Source organism: Hermetia illucens, chromosome 3, assembly GCF_905115235.1.
Source record: "Hermetia illucens chromosome 3, iHerIll2.2.curated.20191125, whole genome shotgun sequence".
NCBI classification, from domain to species: Eukaryota; Metazoa; Arthropoda; class Insecta; order Diptera; family Stratiomyidae; genus Hermetia; species Hermetia illucens.
The window spans coordinates 104,584,742-104,602,924 of record NC_051851.1 but is presented as its reverse complement, the minus strand read 5'-3'; the positions used below and the strand labels follow the sequence as shown (position 1 = coordinate 104,602,924).

The 18,183-nt window shown below is 42.1% G+C and overlaps 1 protein-coding gene across 1 annotated transcript in view; it reads right to left on the bottom strand.

The window, feature by feature from the left end:
• Positions 1 to 9,538, bottom strand: part of LOC119650836 (serine protease 7-like) — a 34,931-nt gene extending 25,393 nt beyond the window's left edge. Inside the window, exons 1-2 of the mRNA XM_038053977.1 lie at positions 9,200 to 9,538; positions 8,744 to 9,118 (exon numbers count right to left, since the gene is read on the bottom strand). Of these exons, the coding sequence (XP_037909905.1) occupies positions 8,744 to 9,118; positions 9,200 to 9,272 (448 nt within the window). The 5' untranslated portion in view covers positions 9,273 to 9,538. The remainder of the gene's footprint in view (positions 1 to 8,743; positions 9,119 to 9,199) is intronic.
• Between the last annotated feature and the right edge of the window lie 8,645 nt (positions 9,539 to 18,183).

The window sequence follows — 18,183 nt, the reverse complement described above, 5'->3', positions numbered from 1 at the left end:
CAGCTATAATCGCTGAAAAAGTAGCAATCATTTCGCGTTTAGAAGCAAGAGAGAGAATGCCAGTATTGCCAATGAATTTAACGTAAGTTTTAAATAAAAATGTGGTACGTACAAATTCGCATACATGGTATCTCATTTTTTAGGTGGCACATTCAACCATTTCCACAATTTGGAAGGACCGCCATAAAATACAGAGTGTATATGAGAACAATTCGACTTCGGTAAAATTAAAAAAGGTTAGGGATTGCAATCAATCTAGATTAGACGATGTTTACTTACTTCCCATCAGTGGCCCTATATTACAAGCAAAAGCGGCCGACTTTGTTAGATATCTTGAATTTGGGTGGTGTTTGGTACAATAAAATAAGTGGGGAAGCAGCAGATCCACTGGAAGGGATCTCTAAAAATTGGATAACCACAGTATGGCCAAATTTAAGAAAAGGATATAAAAATGAAGTAATTTTCAATACAGATGACGGTTTATTTTTTAGAATGATGCCAGATAAAACAATGAAATTTAAAGAAGAAAAATGTATTGAAGGTAAACTTTCCAAAGATTGACTGTTCTTGTAGTAGCAAATATGACTGGAACAAAAAAAATTAAACTTGTGGTTATTGGCAAAGTTAAACGGCCTCGATGTTTTAAAAATGTTAAATCGCTACCAGTTGAATATGATAACAACCCAAAAATTATTGCGCGATGGCAAACTTATTCAGCAAAAAAAGAAAATTTTATTGCTGTTGGATTTAAAAGCAATAAAACTACTCTTTCTTCTTCCAAATACTACGACAGTTCTCCAACCAAAGGATCAGGGCATAATAGTCACTCAAAACATATTTTAGAAAACTTCAAATCATGAAAAGACATCCACCAAAAAGATGTTCCTGAAAAATTATTATTATTATATTTAAGACGATTAACATCAAATTTGGTGGAAGGGTGGAAATTATGAACGCTCGCGCATACAGTAAGTTACATCCTTCCACGTCGAATTTAAGGGTATAATTTTTTTTTTTCGCCAAATATAGTCATGTGGGGTATCAAATGAAAAGTCTCGGTTAGTACTTTCCGAAGCCGGTCTTAGTTTTGACATTTGCTGGAAAGGTGTTTAACGCACCCATTCTCAGAAACTATTCAACCAAAACATCTGAAAACAAGTCGGAATACCGGAAGCTCGCGCTTCGGGTATAAAGGTTTTTTTGTTCATCTTATGTAAGAAATTTCAACGCACATTTTTCTATTCGTATATAGCTTCAAATCCAACATAATCCTTCATATTTTTCCAAACTACGAGACATACGTACATATTACAGCCATAGATATTACGCTCACCCTAAACAAACAAACTGCCTATTTCCGAATACTGTACATATATATGCACGTATATAAATTGATCGTACCCATATTTCCGATTACTTTGTGCACAAAGGCGTTCATATATACATATACAATACGTGTATTAAATACCGCTGGTTTAATGTACAAATATCTGAATTAGATACTACCCCCAAACTTCATTAGCACCCATATACTGTATACCTACATACATACATCTCTGTTTGAAGTAATTGTGACTAAAAAACTAAAACAAAATAATTCTTTGCGACCCCATTCATAAGATGAATTGATATGTAATGATGACGTCATGCAGGTTGTAGAGTGCACAAAATTCACAAGAAATGGCCAAGTTTCACACCCTACAACTTTGTTAATAATAGTTTGATTTTCTTCAAATTTTACCAACTTGTGCATTATGGTCTTCGTTATACCCATGCCAAATTTTATAATTCTGGGATGAACATAACGGGGGTTGCCGGGTAAATTTCTAAAATGTGGAAATATACTATTATTAACTTTATTTGTGCAGATATCGGAACGGGATATATTTAGAGGTCTAGATTTCACAGAGATGCAGTACTGTGACTTTTTTCAAATTTTTTGGTTGGATAGGTTCTGAGAACGAGACCTGTTTCACTTTTTGGTGGTCACATTTTGAACCCTTACTCCCCTATGTTTCACCTAATATCATATATGGAACCAGTTTCGAAAAGTACTAATTGAGCTCCTTAATTTGATACCCCACATGCCCACATTTGATAAAAAGAAATTTTGCACCCTCCATTCACATGTATGGGGAGCCCCCCCTTAAACACAAAATGGCGCCATATGTTGCATGTAAAGGGAACAACAGATCACACACACTTACTAATTTTCGTGACAATCGGTCCAGCCGTTTCCGAATAAATCTGCTGTGACAGACAGACGGACAGACAGACATCGAGTCGATTCTAATAAGGTTTTGTTTCACACAAAACTTTAAAAATTACGTGGTTGCCACGTCCTGTCAAAATGATTTTTATTATAGTAACTGGTTGCAAATCACCCTTAAGTTCATCCTATGAACCATGATCCTGCCGAGTTTGGTGGAAATGGAACTATTACTAACAAAGTTATAACATGTCAAAATTGCCGTTTCTGTGTAGATTTAAGACTTTGAATATAAATATCATGCGAAAGTGAATATTCTTATATAATATATGGATAAATTACGTGCTGGGTTCTAATGCGACAGATCCACACTCAAATCGCTTCATAAAAAAATGTACAAAACCTTTCATACCTGAAGCGTCCAGCTTCCGGTTTCCCGACTCGCTCTACTTTCAAAAGCTTGGAATCATGTTTCTTCACCGACAATGGCCAATTCCTTTTCACATTTTTTTTAAGGTTTTGTCTAAAACCTCTGTGTCTCTGTCTGTCCGTCTATCTGTCTGTCTCTCCGCCTGCCTGTCTGTCTGCCTTTTTTTTGAGGAGGTGGAAATCTTCAAAAGACACTGGTCTGGATAGGCCAGCGTGTGGGATTCTTACCCACTAAAACCACCCCCGAATCCTCCCAAACCCTGTTGAACCACCATACGATATTACATCACGGGGCAGAGTCAGCTTATTTTAGCTTAGTCCCCTTTCGTCTTTACGCGGCGCATATAACCGCGCTTTTCTAGTCTCCTTTTGCTTTCGCAGTTTACTCTGGATAGATGCGACCATGGAATTGATCGCTTCCCATAACATTTCGCACCAGATTTTCTGGTACGAGCACCTCTTCTAGGTCCTTCCTTTCCTCCACGAAGCTTGAACAGTGGAAGAAAACCTGCTTTGGGTCCTCTGGGACTCCATTACAGTTTGGACAGTCTGGTGAGCTATCTAGTTTAAACTTGAACAGGTACTGGCGACATCTTCCATGTCCCGTGAAAAACTGAGCGTTCCTAACACTTTTTTCATCTATTTGTAGATCTCTCCCTTTCGGCGTTCTTCGTCTGCAATAAAGCAGAGATAGACTTCAGATTGTATATATTCGTCATCTTATCCGGCAATATGTCAATGGGCATCATACCAGAGAGGACGAATGCTGCTTTCTCTGAGACAGTCCTGAATGCCGAACACACCTTTAGGGCTGTTCTTTTGTAGACTGAACTCAGTTTGTTAGCGTTAAATTTAGCCTGCAATGCCTTCCCTAAACTGGAGTTGCATAGAGCAGGATTGAACATAGTACCCTAGCTATAAGCAACCTGGAAGCATGCCGTGGCCCTCCCACGTTCTGTGGTCCTTGCCAGGATCACACTTGCAGTGGATGCTTTGTCGTAAGCATATTGCACGTGTTGCTTATAGCTAAGCTTCCCGTTTATCATTACTCCCAAGTATTTGACGGCAGGCTTAGAAGTGGTGATATTATTTCCAATTTGAATACGGGCAAAATTTCTTTTACTGCGCTTGGTGATGAGGACCGCTTCCGTTTTGTCCTCCGCAAGTGTCAGACCAGAATCTCTAGCCAATCCTTAACAGCACTGATCGCCTCGCATCTTCGAGGTGCTTTGCGACCACAACCAGCGCTATATCGTCGACGTAGCCCACCACCGTGGGGAAATTAAGTACATCGTTGTACATGATGTTCCACAGTAGTGTGCCCAGTACGGAGCCCTGTGGGATACCCGCAGGGACAACGTACTCCTGGGGTCCGTCATCTGTGTCATACCAAAACCTCCGTTCTTGTAAATAGCTGCAAGATAAGCGGGAATAACAATTTTCGCCAGAGATTCCCGTATCAGGTTCCAATTGGCCGAATTGAATGCATTTCTCACATCCTGGGTCACTACCACGCAATATTTGCTAGTACTGCCCTTTCCGTGGATTGCATCTCCGGCCAAGTCAGTAACTATTTTGATGGTATCAATAGTTGATCTGGCTTTACGGAACCCACACTGTCGATCTGAGAGGCTTTGTTATCTCCTATACAAGCGCAGATTTCCAGCAGCTCGTCACTGTGACTGGCGGTATTGCTGTCACATTCAGAGGTCGCTGAAAGCTGTCTATGCCATTTTCTTGCTAGGGGAATAACCCCGGGGTGCACGTGATCTGCGGAAATGATCGGCCTCTGAATCGCCCTATCACGATTTTATAGGCGCTCCCCCCGAGTTCACGTCCGCTTCCGAATAGAGCTCCATACAGCATTGCCTCTTGTTCCGTTGGATGGTAAGCTTGAGGGTTTGCGCGCTCTTCTTGCCTTTGGTCGATTCTGCCTACCACTCTCTAAGCCATTCTTCTGGCTCGGTGACAGGCTGACCAAAGGCTGGCCAGTTCAGTATTCCACCAGTAGGTTGGTCTTTTACTGGAGAATGAGCACCTCCTCGGCATGGACGCGCCACACGCTTTGGCGATACATTGGGCCACATGGACAGTTCTTTCCGCATGGGTACTTGCTTTATTGGGTTGGTCTAGCCACACCTATATGAAGGTCTGCTCTTCCAGAGCTTTAGCAGACCAGCCTGACATCTTTCTCGGTTTCGGGCATGATGGTCTTCTGCCCGATGACTCCACCCATAGCCAAAGAAGATTGCCTGGAGATCGCTGTGGGTGTAGTCCTTGCTGACGCACCAGTATATACCACGTGCTAATGCAGGGCTTACGAAAGTTAGGTCTACGATTGAGGTAGACCCCCCTTTCTGAAAGGTTTTTACATAACCTCCGTTGGCCAGAATTATATCCAACTGCGACGGTTTGCATTTGTCTGTGGCCTCCAAATTAAACTGTTCCATCAAGGCAGTGTAAATTTCTCCTTTGGATGTCATTTCATCGAGATTCTTGCACTATATATCGACCTCATGTTTTTGCGCCCGTACTGTGACATTCTCCCCAAGTGAGTTCTTAACCTGAGTTCGGAAGCCATCAGTTTTTCCCAAGCTGGTTTTTCAGCTCAAATATAGGTCACGCTTGTGGGTGCTTCGAATCTTGCTAACATTTCAGCCTAGATGTTTTAGGCCGGGGTCAGCTTTGACTTTTACAGTATCTCCGCGTAGGATAAACTTCCATCGCTGGAGATCACAGTTGCTTCTGGGCGAATTCGCACTTTTGCTCTATTCTTCGCCTTTTTCTTAGCAAGCTTGGTCCATTCACATGGATTTTGCCGATTCATTTTTCTCAGAAATTGCTACAGCGATAGACACTAAATTTGGTGGAAAAGTGAAAACTATGAACGCGCAACCATACAGTGAGCTACATCCTTCTACGTTGAATTTAAAGAGGGTGTAAATTTCTCAAAAAAGTGAAGCGATGGCGGCTTTACGGTTTCTTACCAGGGCAGAGGCAAATCGTCAGACGCTGCCTCACCTCTGCCCTGAGAGCAGCGTGACCGTAGCGGCTCGCAGATGTTGACTGCTCCTTTATATAATTCGGTAAGAAACCGTAAAGCCGCCATCGCTTCACTTTTTTGAGAAGTTTGGGTGCAAGCCCTAAGCGAGGGGTCCGTGGACCAGGAAAGAGGGAGTAAGTTGCTTCCCATTTGGTCCGGTCAAGCATTAAGTTGATGCGGATTTAGGACCAAATCATTCCTAAAACGAATAGGGTGTAAATTGTTTTTCATCAAATATAGTCGTGTGGGGTATCAAATGAAAGGTCTTGGTTAGTACTTTCCGAACGGACCCATTCTCAGAAACTACCCAACCCTATCTGCCTAAGTGCCTGGGCTCCGAAATACCTTCCATATCGATATCTATTCAAACAAAGTTAATAATAGTATATTACTATAATTTTTAGTCATTGACAGCAAGCTCCCCTTAAGTTCATCCTAGAATCATGAAACTACAGCAATGTAGGCTATAGAATAGAGCATAATTTGGTGCAAATCGCACTATTACTAACAAAGTTATAACAGGTCAAAACCGCCAGTTCTGTGCAAATTTAGGACTTTGAATTACATTATCATTATAAAAGATATATACTGTACTTGGCGTCAGTTTCTTGTACAAGCGCATTTGGATTTATTGTATTTGTAGTTAAGAATGATAAATGTTCATATTCATATCCGAAAGGGAATTTTCCAAATGCATTTTTCTCAAAACGACATTTTTCACATTTGCGGGAATTCTAGCTCAAAAAGCAATAGATCGATCATAACGAAATTTGGAGGTATGATTCTTTACAAAATTACCAAGAACATGAACCAACATTTGGGATAAAAAAGTGCCTTGTTTGCGTAATTAGTGGAAAGAAAACAAAAATGGAAAAAATTGAAATATTTTTTTTTCCACCTGCAAAATTTCTGACTTTGACAATTTTAAGCTACATTAAGGTTCATATTCTTACAAAATAAGTTAGCGATCCGCAACTAAAGGCTTTTGGTTTCAGATAAAATTGGAGCTGCTACATATTTCCCAGTTTGAGAGCTCCAGTTACGATCTCCAGTGGAATATCGTCCTGTAACTCTCATACTTTTAGCTTCAATTTTCCAAAAACTTCTGAAAAATTATTTCAAATATGACTAACATAATGACTAAATTTGATTGAATTCGGAATAATTAGTGCTTTTCGAAGCCGGTCTTCGTTTTGACATTTGTTGGAAAGGTGGGAAGTGCGGGGGGTTGAAAGTGATCATTTTTTTAACGGACCCGCTCTCAGGAAGTACTAAACCAAAAACTTTGAAAAAAGTCAAAAAGAAATACCCTCCATACCGATACCTGCTCAAAAAAAGTCAATAATAGCACATTACTATAATTTTTAGTAATTGTCAGGAAAAGCCCCTTTAAGTTCCTCGTAGAATCACGAAATTTTGCAACGATATAGGCATAGAGCATGATCGTACCCAATTTGGTGAAAATCGCGCTATTACTAACAAAGTTATAATAGGTCAAAGCTGTCGCTTCTGTGCAAATTCAAGACTTTGAATGTCAATATCACTGAAAAGTGGATATTCTCACATAATATATGCATATATTACATGCTACATACTATGGGACAAATGCAATCTCTTTATAAAAGAAATACACAAAACCTTTCAAAACTGAAGCGGCCGGCTTCCCGACTTGTTTATTTAGTTATGAAAAAAAGTTAGTCAGGGAAAAGGTAAGCAGACGAATACTTTCTTGACACACTGTATCTTTACTCTACGAAATTTAATGTTAATTCCGAAAAGTTCCGCCCGGTATTTTCATCTCATACTTCCATGTCTATATTTTCAAATAAATATGGTTTTTGTTGCAAATTAAGTATGTAACCATGTCATTCTACTCATGTGAAGGATTCCAGTATTCATACTCGTAGTGTATCCATCAAACCTGGTCATAGTTAGCTCAATAATTTTCAAGTAAATTTTACACGACGGACAAACAGGGCAAAACAAAAAGGCACACATTAACTTGATTTTCAAGTTTCATCTCTGAAGAAGTAGAGTTCCCGGAATAAACGATTTCTATTTTATTTTTAAAATATGAGAAATTTCACAGATTTGGAATGATTTGTACGTTGGCTATTAGTCATTAACATTTTGATTTTTTCAACTGTTCCTGGTGTCAGACAGCGCAAACCATTTTCCTTATTGCGTATTTCAAAATGGTTATAATTAAGTAAATTCAAACGTTTTTCGGGAAATTAGTCCCGCAGGACAAAGAACCAGGGAAAAAAATTCACTCATTCATTCATTCCGAAGAGAATTTTGTATAAATGCATCTCTGATAAGAAAGTATCTTCATGCGGGAGTGTGTTTAGAACATGCCAGTTTGTTTTAATTCTGAGTAAAAACAGGTATTTAGGGAAGTGAAAGGATCAGGATCATGGCCAGCTTTATGTATACCTAACGCTCATGGGGGAGTGATGAATAATCTGTAGATTAATAGTAAATTAAGAACAAGATGGCGTGAAAGTATATATAGACAAAAATTAAACTAATTTTGGAAAATTCGCTCAGCAAAAGTCTAAAGAGCTTTTATTGTGCTTCCTATATCGCGGCTTCCCGAAAAGATTCAATTAATTTAGGTGGTAAGTGGATAATGTCATTCTTAGGCAAAACATAGATAGAAGTTACACTTTCATAGTTTGAAAGTAAACTAGCAATATGAGAACAGATTCAAAACGGCGAAGGATCGTGATAGTTTCTTACGTGAACGGCTCATTCTCCTATTCACTGCATAAATACGGATCTTTTCTAAATATCCAGTTGACATTTTTGTAAACCAATAAGTTGAGTACTTTCGTTGATACCGAGCCGGCTTTTTTACATTGGGTTGCTCATTACCTTACATGCAGGTTGCAAAAAGTTTAACAAGAACGTATAAGATTCTAATATTGTCACCCAGTTCTTGAGCATAACGAGAAAAGAAAACCCAAATATACTTACTTAATAAGCGGTTTACAAGTACCATGATGGTGGTGTTCCCATTATCGTTCTGTTGCCCGATAAGAAAAATATTCTAAGCTTACCTGCTTTATAAATCAAAAGCGCCATCCATGGAAACTCATCTAGTTCAGTTACATTTCCACCATAAATTTTGTTTCCTGTCGTCTCCCTGCCACAGGACGGTGGACTAGGAAGCTCATTTCCTCTTCCATTACTGGGAAATATTCTGCTACTTCGAGTTGTCGTAATTGTTCTGGGAGTCGTTGATGTTGAAAATCCAGTGTCCTCATTGCAGCACACGTGAGGTTGGGCACCTGTTCCGCCAGTACACTGTGACGCCAGAAGAAATTGCCTGTTTGACTCAGGAAGGGGCTTTCGGGATATAACCCCTAGAAGCGAGGGGCAGTCGTAAATTGAAGTGCAGAACCCACTGCGACGGTTGGGGTTGGTACATCGAGCTATAAACACGAACTTGTATTCTCCAGTTCAACACACCCGCGATTGATCTGTTCGATCCGAAGATGCTTGGAAGTACTTACTCTGAGATTTGACTAAGCAAACACTAAGGGACATCAGTGTGATGATGGTCACTAACGTATTGGCGCTTCTCATTATTCCAAATGTGTCCACTTTTTACCTCGATCACTGACTTTTTTAGAATGACACTCTTTTAGAATTCCTCAGCCGACAGGGAAATACGTTTCTATTTGAGGAACAGTGGAGGCAAATGCCTTTCGTGAACTTGCTTTAGCTTTTTGTAAGTGCGCTGGTGCCTCCACTTGACCATTTCATCAACTGAGACTGGGACTTTCCGCAAGACGGTCTTAAGTTACCGCTGCTCGGCACCCACACATCACTTGCAAACATACATATACTAGTCTGTTCGAATGGATTCAGCTTGATCTAATCCGCAAAATGAGACTGACTAGAAATCAAGTTTTGACTTAATATTTCTCTACGCAGTATTTTATTGAAATCTCTGTACTGTTTTCCTATGGGTTTTCACAAAAGCCCGAAACACTTCTAAATGAGTCAACAGATAAGCGACATTTATTTTAATCAATTGTATTCATGAGTGGATGCCATCTTCGCCGGAGTGAGGAAAAGCCATCTGAATCCAAATAAAATATCGGTTAGAGGATGCATTTCTCGCGCTTGAAATCTATGAAATGATGTACGAAATGAGGTGTTGGCAAAACACCTAATCTAATGCTTATGGATTCATGGGCATAACAGGTTCCGAAATATGTAAATGTTTTCGAAATGCACTTGGTGAATGTGAATAACATGTTTATATAATTTCATTGATATCGATTCAGGTAAGAGAGCACCTGCCCTAATTAATAATTAAGACAGTGAGGGTGAGAATAAGACCCTACCTACAGCGTTTTGAAGGAATTCACAATTACTTTGTTGTCTGGCAAAACCTGGACGTTTCTTTCATGCATCATGAATTTAGCGGAAATTTTCGAATGAGGACCTTGAACGATCTTTTGAATCAGCCCCATACGTATCTTGATTTTGTTTACATTTTTTGAATATTTTTTGTTATCTTTACTACTGAGAAACAAACAGGTTGGGAAATTGAGAGCTTTGTCCCAACTACATACATATGAGGGTTAAGTTGGTTATTTGCGTAAATAAATTTGCACACGTCAAGAAGTTTGCGATGTTGGAGGTTGGAAGGGTCATATGCTTGTGACTTTAGAAAGCTACTAGCAAAGATCACTTTAATTAACAACTGAGCTGTGAACTTCTGAACAGTAGTATGAGCATTTCATGTATGTATATATGTATGTACATATGTATATGGTTTAAGATACACCCAGGCGATGCCTATATAAGTGGTATCTGTTTGTGTTTATGTTTCTGTTAGCAATATTTATATAGTACAGTGAAGCCTAGAAATAGAGCTATATCAACGGGGAAACACCGAACCGTCAACATACGTAGAAATCGCTCTTGACTTCATGATGCACAGAATCAGTACAAAATTTTCTTTGTAATAAGGCAACTAATACTTCCGCTACTTTCATTTGATTTTGTGTTGCATCCGATGAGATGAAGGATTTAAAAGGGAATAGTTGCAACAGCTGTTATGCAGTGACTTGTAAATCCAGGATAGAGAATACTAGAATACTATTCGAACAAAAGAGAGTATACATAACCAACATACATACTTTTACTTTAACTTAGTGTTGAAATTTGTGCAGCATACTTACAAGTGAAGCGGGAACTGCCTTAATGACATTTGCTTTACACAGAAGTGATCTTTTCTGTGAAAGTTAATTCACTGTTAGAGGATTAATACAGTGTGGGAAATAATTATACCGGACAGTGATTATTTTTAAGCTTTTATGTGAAACAAAACCTTATTAGAATCGAGTCGATGTCGGTCCGTCCGTCTGTCTTTTTTTTTCTTTCAGGAGGAGGAAATCTTCAAAAGACACTAGTCTGGACACACCAGCTCCCTCCCTGCCCCGCGAAATCACCATGAGGTATTACATCACGGGGCGGAGTCAGCTCACTTTAGCTTAGTCACCTTTCTTCTATACGCGGCGCACTAACCGCGCTTTTCTGCTCTCCTTTGCCTTTCGCAGTTTATTTTGGATAGATGCGATCATGCAGTTGACCGCATCCCAATTTTCTTGATGTGCACGGCACTAGATTTTTTGGTACCAGCACCTCTCCTAGAGTCTCCTCTTAATTTTTTCTTTCTTCCACAAATCTCGGACAGTGGAAGAATACATGCTCTGGCTCCTTGGGATTCCGTCGCAATTTGGACAGTCAGGAAAGGTGTCCAATTTAAACCTGTGCAGGTATTGGAGATATCCTCCCTGAACTCATCATCATCATCAACGGCGCAACAACCGGTATCCGGTCTAGGCCTGCCTTAATAAGGAACTCCAGGCATCCCGGTTTTGCGCCGAGGTCCACAAATTTTTCTTGCTAAGAACCCAAGTTTCCGAGGAATACATGAGGACTGGCAAGATCATAGTCTTGTACAGTAAGAGCTTTGACCCTATGGTGAGACGTTTCGAGCGGAACAGTCTTTGTAAGCAGAAATAAGCTCTGTTGGCTGACAACAACCGTGCGCGGATTTCATCATCGTAGTTGTTATCGGTTGTGATTTTCGACCCTAGATAGGAGAAATTGTCAACGGTCTCAAAGTTGTATTCTCGTATCCTTATCCTTGTTCGTCTTTGTGTTTGACCAGTGCGGTTTGATGTTGTTGGTTGATTCGTCTTCGGTGCTGACGTTGCCACCATATATTTTGTCTTGCCTTCATTGATGTGCAGCCCAAGATCTCGCCCCGATTGCCGCCTGCTCGATCTGGATGAAGGCAGTTTGTACATCTCGGGTGGTTCTTCCCGTGAGAAACTGGGTGAGATTATAATTAATCATGCATCATCTGAGACAGTCCTAAAGGCAAAGCATACCCTCAGAGCTGTCCTCCGGTAGACTGCACTCAGTTTCTAGGGGTTAACTGACATCTGCATCGCCTACCACACTGGGGTCGCATAGAGCATGATTGAGGTCACCACCCTGACTATAAGCAACCTAGAGGTATGCCGTGTCCTTCCTACGTTCGGCATCAACCTCACCAGGGCCATACTAGCAGTGGATGATTTATCGCGAACATACTGTACGTGTCTGGATAGCTGAGTGGTTAGAGTACAAGGCTATCGTACAGAAGGTCGCGGTTCAAATTTGACTGGTGGCAATGGGATTTGTATCGTGATTTGACGTCGGATACCAGTCGACTCAGCTGTGAAAGGGTACCTGAGTCAAATTAGGGTAATCATCCCGGGGAGGGCAATGTTGACCACATTGCCTCCTACAGTATACTGTAGTATACTGTTTCGTGAATGAAGTGCTCTAACACACTTCAAGGCCCTGATCCAATATGGATTGTTGCGCCAATGATTATTATTATTATTATTATACTGTACGTGTTGCTTATAGCTGAGCTTCCTGTCACTACCCCCAAGTATTTGATGGCCGACTTGGAAGTGATGATATGATTCCCCATTCTAATAAAGGCGTAATTTCTCTTCCGGCGCTTAGTGATGAGGACTGCTTCTGTTTTTTCGTTCGGAAGTGTCAGACCAGAGCTCTCTAGCCAACTTTTAACAGCACTGATTGCCTCGCATGAGTATAACTCAGCATTTTCGAGATACTTTGCGACAAAATCCAGGGTATGTGGTCAGTGTAACCCACCACTGTGGCTTCCTCCAGAAGGGGAAGATTAAGTACATCGTTGTACATGATGTTACACAGTAGTGGGCTCAATACGGGACACCCGCGGAGACAACGTACTCCTGGGGTCCATCATCGATGTCATACCAGAGCCTCCTTTGAGTTAAATAACTATCGACGATAGTAGCGAGATAGTTGGGAATACCAACTCTCGCTAGAGATTTCCGTATTAGATTCCAATTGCCCGTATTGAATTGATTTTTCACATCCAGGGTTACTACCACACAATATTTGCTGGTACTACCCTTTCCGTGGATTGCATTTTCGGTCAAGCCAGTAACCAATTTGATGGCATCCATGGTTGATCTAGCTTTACGGAACCGATCAACCGATGCCGATCTGAAAGGCCGCCTTGGCTCTCAACATCCGGGAGTAATTTATTATAAAATACCTGCTCTAGCATTTTCCCCACACTGTCCAAAAGACATATGGGTCGGTATGAGGATGGTTTACCTAGAGGTTTACCAGGCTTAGGAAGAAGTAGCAACTTCTGCCGCTTTCATACTGCTGGAAATATTCCCTGGGACATGCACGCTGCGAATAACTTAGCAAATATGTTTGGCGTGGATTTCACGGCAAGCTTAGGGGCCTTATTCGGTACTCTGTCCAGGCCCGGCGCTTTATTGTCTCCTACTCTACCGCAGATCTCCAGCGAAGCAGAAGTGGTTGGAGTGTGTTGGTACCCTCCTCTTGCTGGGGGAATAACCCCTGGATGATTTTCAGCAAGAGGATGGGACATGTGATCTGCGGAGATGAGCGGCCTCTGAATCGTCCCATCACGATTCTATAAGCACTCCCCCGGGTTTACGTCCGACTTCGAGCAGAGCTCCTTAAAGTATTTCCCCCTGCTTCGCTGGAAGGCGAGCTTGAGGCTTTTGCGGGTTGCCTTATAGGCGCACTCTTTTTGCCTCTGATCGACTGTACCTACCGCCCTCTGGGTCGCTCTTCTGGCTCGGTGGCAGGATGATCGAAGGCCGGTCAGTTCATCATTCCACCAGTAGTTTGGTCTTCTACTGGGGAATGAGCACCTCCTAGGCATGGACGGCTCTTTCCGTAGAGGCACCTGTTTTATCAGGTTGATCTAACCACACCTCTATGTAGGTCTGCTCATCCAAAGATTTTGCAGACTAGCCTGAATTTTTTTTCGGCTTCGGGCATGATAGCTCCTTGCCCTCTGACTCGACACATGTCTCAAAGAAGATTGCCTGGTGATCGCTGTGGGTGTAGCGTTCGTTGATGCACCAGGACATACCACGCGCCTGCGAAGGGCTGATAAAGGTCAGGTCTACAACCAAGCCTGACCCCCCTTTCTGAAAGGTATTTACAGCACCTTCGTTAGCCAGAACTATGTTCATCAGCCCAAAAGCTTTTAATAAACTGCGCCCCCTAGCATTTCATTCTCTACTCTCCCACTCACGGGCCGAAGCATTGAAATCGCCAGCAGACTTCGTCCCCTCGCATCAAGAATAAGATTATCAAGCATTTGCTCGAATTCAGACAGTGTCAAACTTGGCGGGGCATAGTAGCTGTATACATATACACCACTTATTTTCGTCCATACAAAGTCACTGGCTGCCTGACTTGCAGTACATTGTATGGCCTGTCGACCGCAAGCTTATATCGTCGTTCCACCAGTTGAATCTGTGACCCATATGTCACCGTGACGGTTCACTTATGATGACCATTTCCATCTCAGATTTGAACAGCGACCCTGCAATGATTCAGCTTTATTTGAATAAACTTCATTTTCTCATTGCCGGACATTTACTACTTCCGGCAATACGCCGGTTATCCTGTCCCTCTTTCACTTCACACAATAGGCATTTGGGGTCCCGATTGCACTGGTGGTGGTGGCTACGACAGCACCGAAAACCGACCAACCGCCAACATCCAACATCACTGAGCAAACGGGAAGAATAAAGATAGGAGAATACAACTTTGAGACTGTTGATAATTCCTCCTATCTAAAGTCGAAAATCACAACCGAAAACAGCCACGATGCTGAAATCCGCGCAGGGTTGTCAGCCAACAGAGCCTATTTCAGCTTACAAAAACTGTTCCGCTCGAAACGTCTCACCAAAGCTCTTACTGTACAAGACAATGATCTTGCCAGTCCTCATGTATTCCTCGGAAACTTGGGTTCTTAGCAAGAAGAATTGTGAACTCTTCGCCTCATTCGAGAGAAGAATCCTCCGAAAAATTTTTGGCTTGCCACATGAGGATGGATGATTCCGTAGCCTACATAACGACGAAATCTATGACTGATACAATGACCGTCAGGTTGTGGATGATAATTGCACTCTCTGGCAATATGGATTTCCTCCCCACTCCTTCTGCATCGATTGGATCGATCAATCCTGCTGGTGCATGCCTTCGCGAAGTGCCCAAACATGAGACATTTAAAGCACCTCTTTAGTGAAGTTTGTTCTCTTAAATGGCAGAAAACCCATCCAATCCGAACCCTTCCGGCAGCTAACAACATCTGCGCTACCTTAGCTGGTATTCATATTGTAGCCGTTTGAGTATCACCATAGGCTTTTCGTAAGCCCACAACAGACTCCTCTTTAAATTCTTTTAGCTTGAATTGCTCCTTCAGAGTAGCACAAATTTCTCCTTTTGATGTCACTTCATCCAGATCCTTATATTGTATGTAGATCTCATGCTTTTAGGCACGCACTGCGACATTCTCCCCAAGCAAGTTTTTCACTTGAGTGGGAAAGTCATCAGTTTTGCCTACGCTGAATCTTTTCAGTTCAAACATGAGATCCCCTTTCTGGGTTCTTCGGATTCGGTTTACATTTCCGCTGAGATCTTTTAGGTCGGGATCAGCTTTGACCTTTTTGAGTATCTACGCGTAGGACAGATTGCTCTTACTGGAGATGACAATCGCATCTGGACGAGTTCGCACTCTTGCTTTTCGTTTCGCTTTTTTGTTGGTAACTTTAGTCCATCCATCGTTTTCGTTCGTCTTGGATTTCACAGCGCTGTTCGAACTTACTACATTCGCTGCACGTTCCCTCCTTCGGAGCTGCTGGTGCTGGTTTCCAGAATGTCCTGTCCACCTTTTTTTTTCTCTTAGGCGCTTGCTGATTATTTAGAGTATCCCCCTCTTTTTCACGTACTCGTTTATTTCGCCATGATTCGGTGATAGTACGGTTAAGCTTGACTTGGGTCGCTTGTGACACTGTTGGCACAGCGGGGTTCGGTGTCTCCTTATTATTCGTTTTCTCCATTTGCGATATATTATAGAGGACTCTAATAGCCTTAACCATATTCTTTATGGCTTGGTGCAAATCGTGCTTGTCCTTGATAAACTCGGACAGCTCAACTATTTCTGCCCCAAGCTGAGTGAAGGGTATTTTCTCCGGATCGGAACTCTGTTCCCTATAACCCCCGGCAGGGTTACTCCTTTTATACGCTCCTTCACTTTTGGCGTTTATTGACCTTGCCTGTACTTTATCCTTCATCGTCTTTGGCATTGGTGGAGATCTCAAAGTTGATGAGCTTCTTTTGAATAGATCCCTTCCTTCTTCCTGGAGCATCCCCTGCTGTCGCGGATCTTGAACATATGCGGTCGGTGTTATCACGGTTTTTGTCGTTCAACGATCTACCTTCAGTTCATCTTTGCTTGGTCTTGTTATTGGTGTTCTCGGTAAGGTCATTCTTCGCTTGAACACCTCCTTCTCCAGATTTATATCACTTGTAACATTGTATGCTAAGGTGGCCAAGTTGTCCACCACCGAGGCACTGCGGTGGAGGGATATCGATGACCGGGAGCCCGTTTGCTCACTCCCAAAAGCTGCCGGTACTGGGGTTCCGAACCCCTGCACCGTAAATTTCCTCCTTCTCTCGCCTTCCATGGTGGTTTTATGTTCTGGGTATCCTTCCCATAGCCATTTTGGTCCACCTACCCGAGATGAGCAAACACTAGCCCGTGCACAGTCAAAACAGAAAAGTGCATGAACACATATTTGCACATCAATAGGTATGGTCCAATCCGCCAGCAGGGGTCGCTTCTGATGGGAAATCTGGCTACTCCCCACAAGTCTGTCCGTCGGTCTGTCTGTCTGTCTGTCGGTCACACTCGATTTATTCGGAAACGGCTAAACCGATTGTCACGAAAATTAGTAGGAGCGTGAGATCTGTTGTTCCCTTTACATGCAGCAAGTGGCGCTACTTTGTGTTAAGTTTGAGCGGGGTCCCCATACATGTGAATGGAGGGTGCAAAATTTTTTTTCATAAAATGTGGCCATGTGGGGTATCAAACGAAAGGACTCAATTAGTACTTTTCGACGCTGGTACCGTATTTGATATTGGCTGGAAAATAGAGGAGTGAGGGCTCAAAATATGACCATTAAAAAGCGCAAAAGGTCTCGTTCTCAGAACCTATCCAACCGAAAAAAACTGAAAACAATCACAGTCGTATATCTCTATCTAGGCTTCAAAATAGATCCGGCTCTGATATCTGCACAAATAAAGTTAACAACAGTATATTTCCACATTTTATAAATTTACCTGGCAACACCCATTACATTCATCCCAGAAGTACAAAATTCGGCGTGGGTGTAAAGTATAACATAATGCACAACTTGGTCAAGTTTGAAGAAAATCCAACTTATACTAACAATGTCATAGGGTGTGAAACCTTGCCATTTTTGTGAATTTCGCGCATTAGTGTTTGACGTCACCACCAGAAATGTGTGTATGTAGGTGAGGTTGAGGAAAGGTGCTCGAAAAGCTCATCAGAAGTGGAGTCACTGAAACGATACCCGCTCCAGGAGACTTATCTCCCCGGTAGATTGGTTTTAGAGCAGGGAGATCCAAAGTTGATGCTGTCATGCAAGTCGTGGATGCCGTACGACGAGCGGAGCACATAGCCACCGAACTCGACGGGTGGTACTCCTCGTAACGTTTGACGTCAGAAACGCCTTTAATTCCGTAAGATGGAAAGACATTTTAGGCACACTAGATAATAATTTCCACGTGTCGAACTATCTCTTACGGATATTGGGGGACTATTTGAGGAACCGCTCCCTGCTCTATGAAACACTAGAGGGTCAGAGGAGGATGGAGGTCATGTCGGGGGTAGCACAGGAATCCATCCTAGGGCCGGACCTCAGGAACGCTACCTATGATATTCTACTTAAACTCGACACGCCAGAAGAGTCGCGCCTGGTCGGCTATGCAGATGATGCCACGGCGCTTGTTGCTGGACGCACTGCTGAATAGGCGCAAAGCAGACTCGGCATATTGATGCGACGGG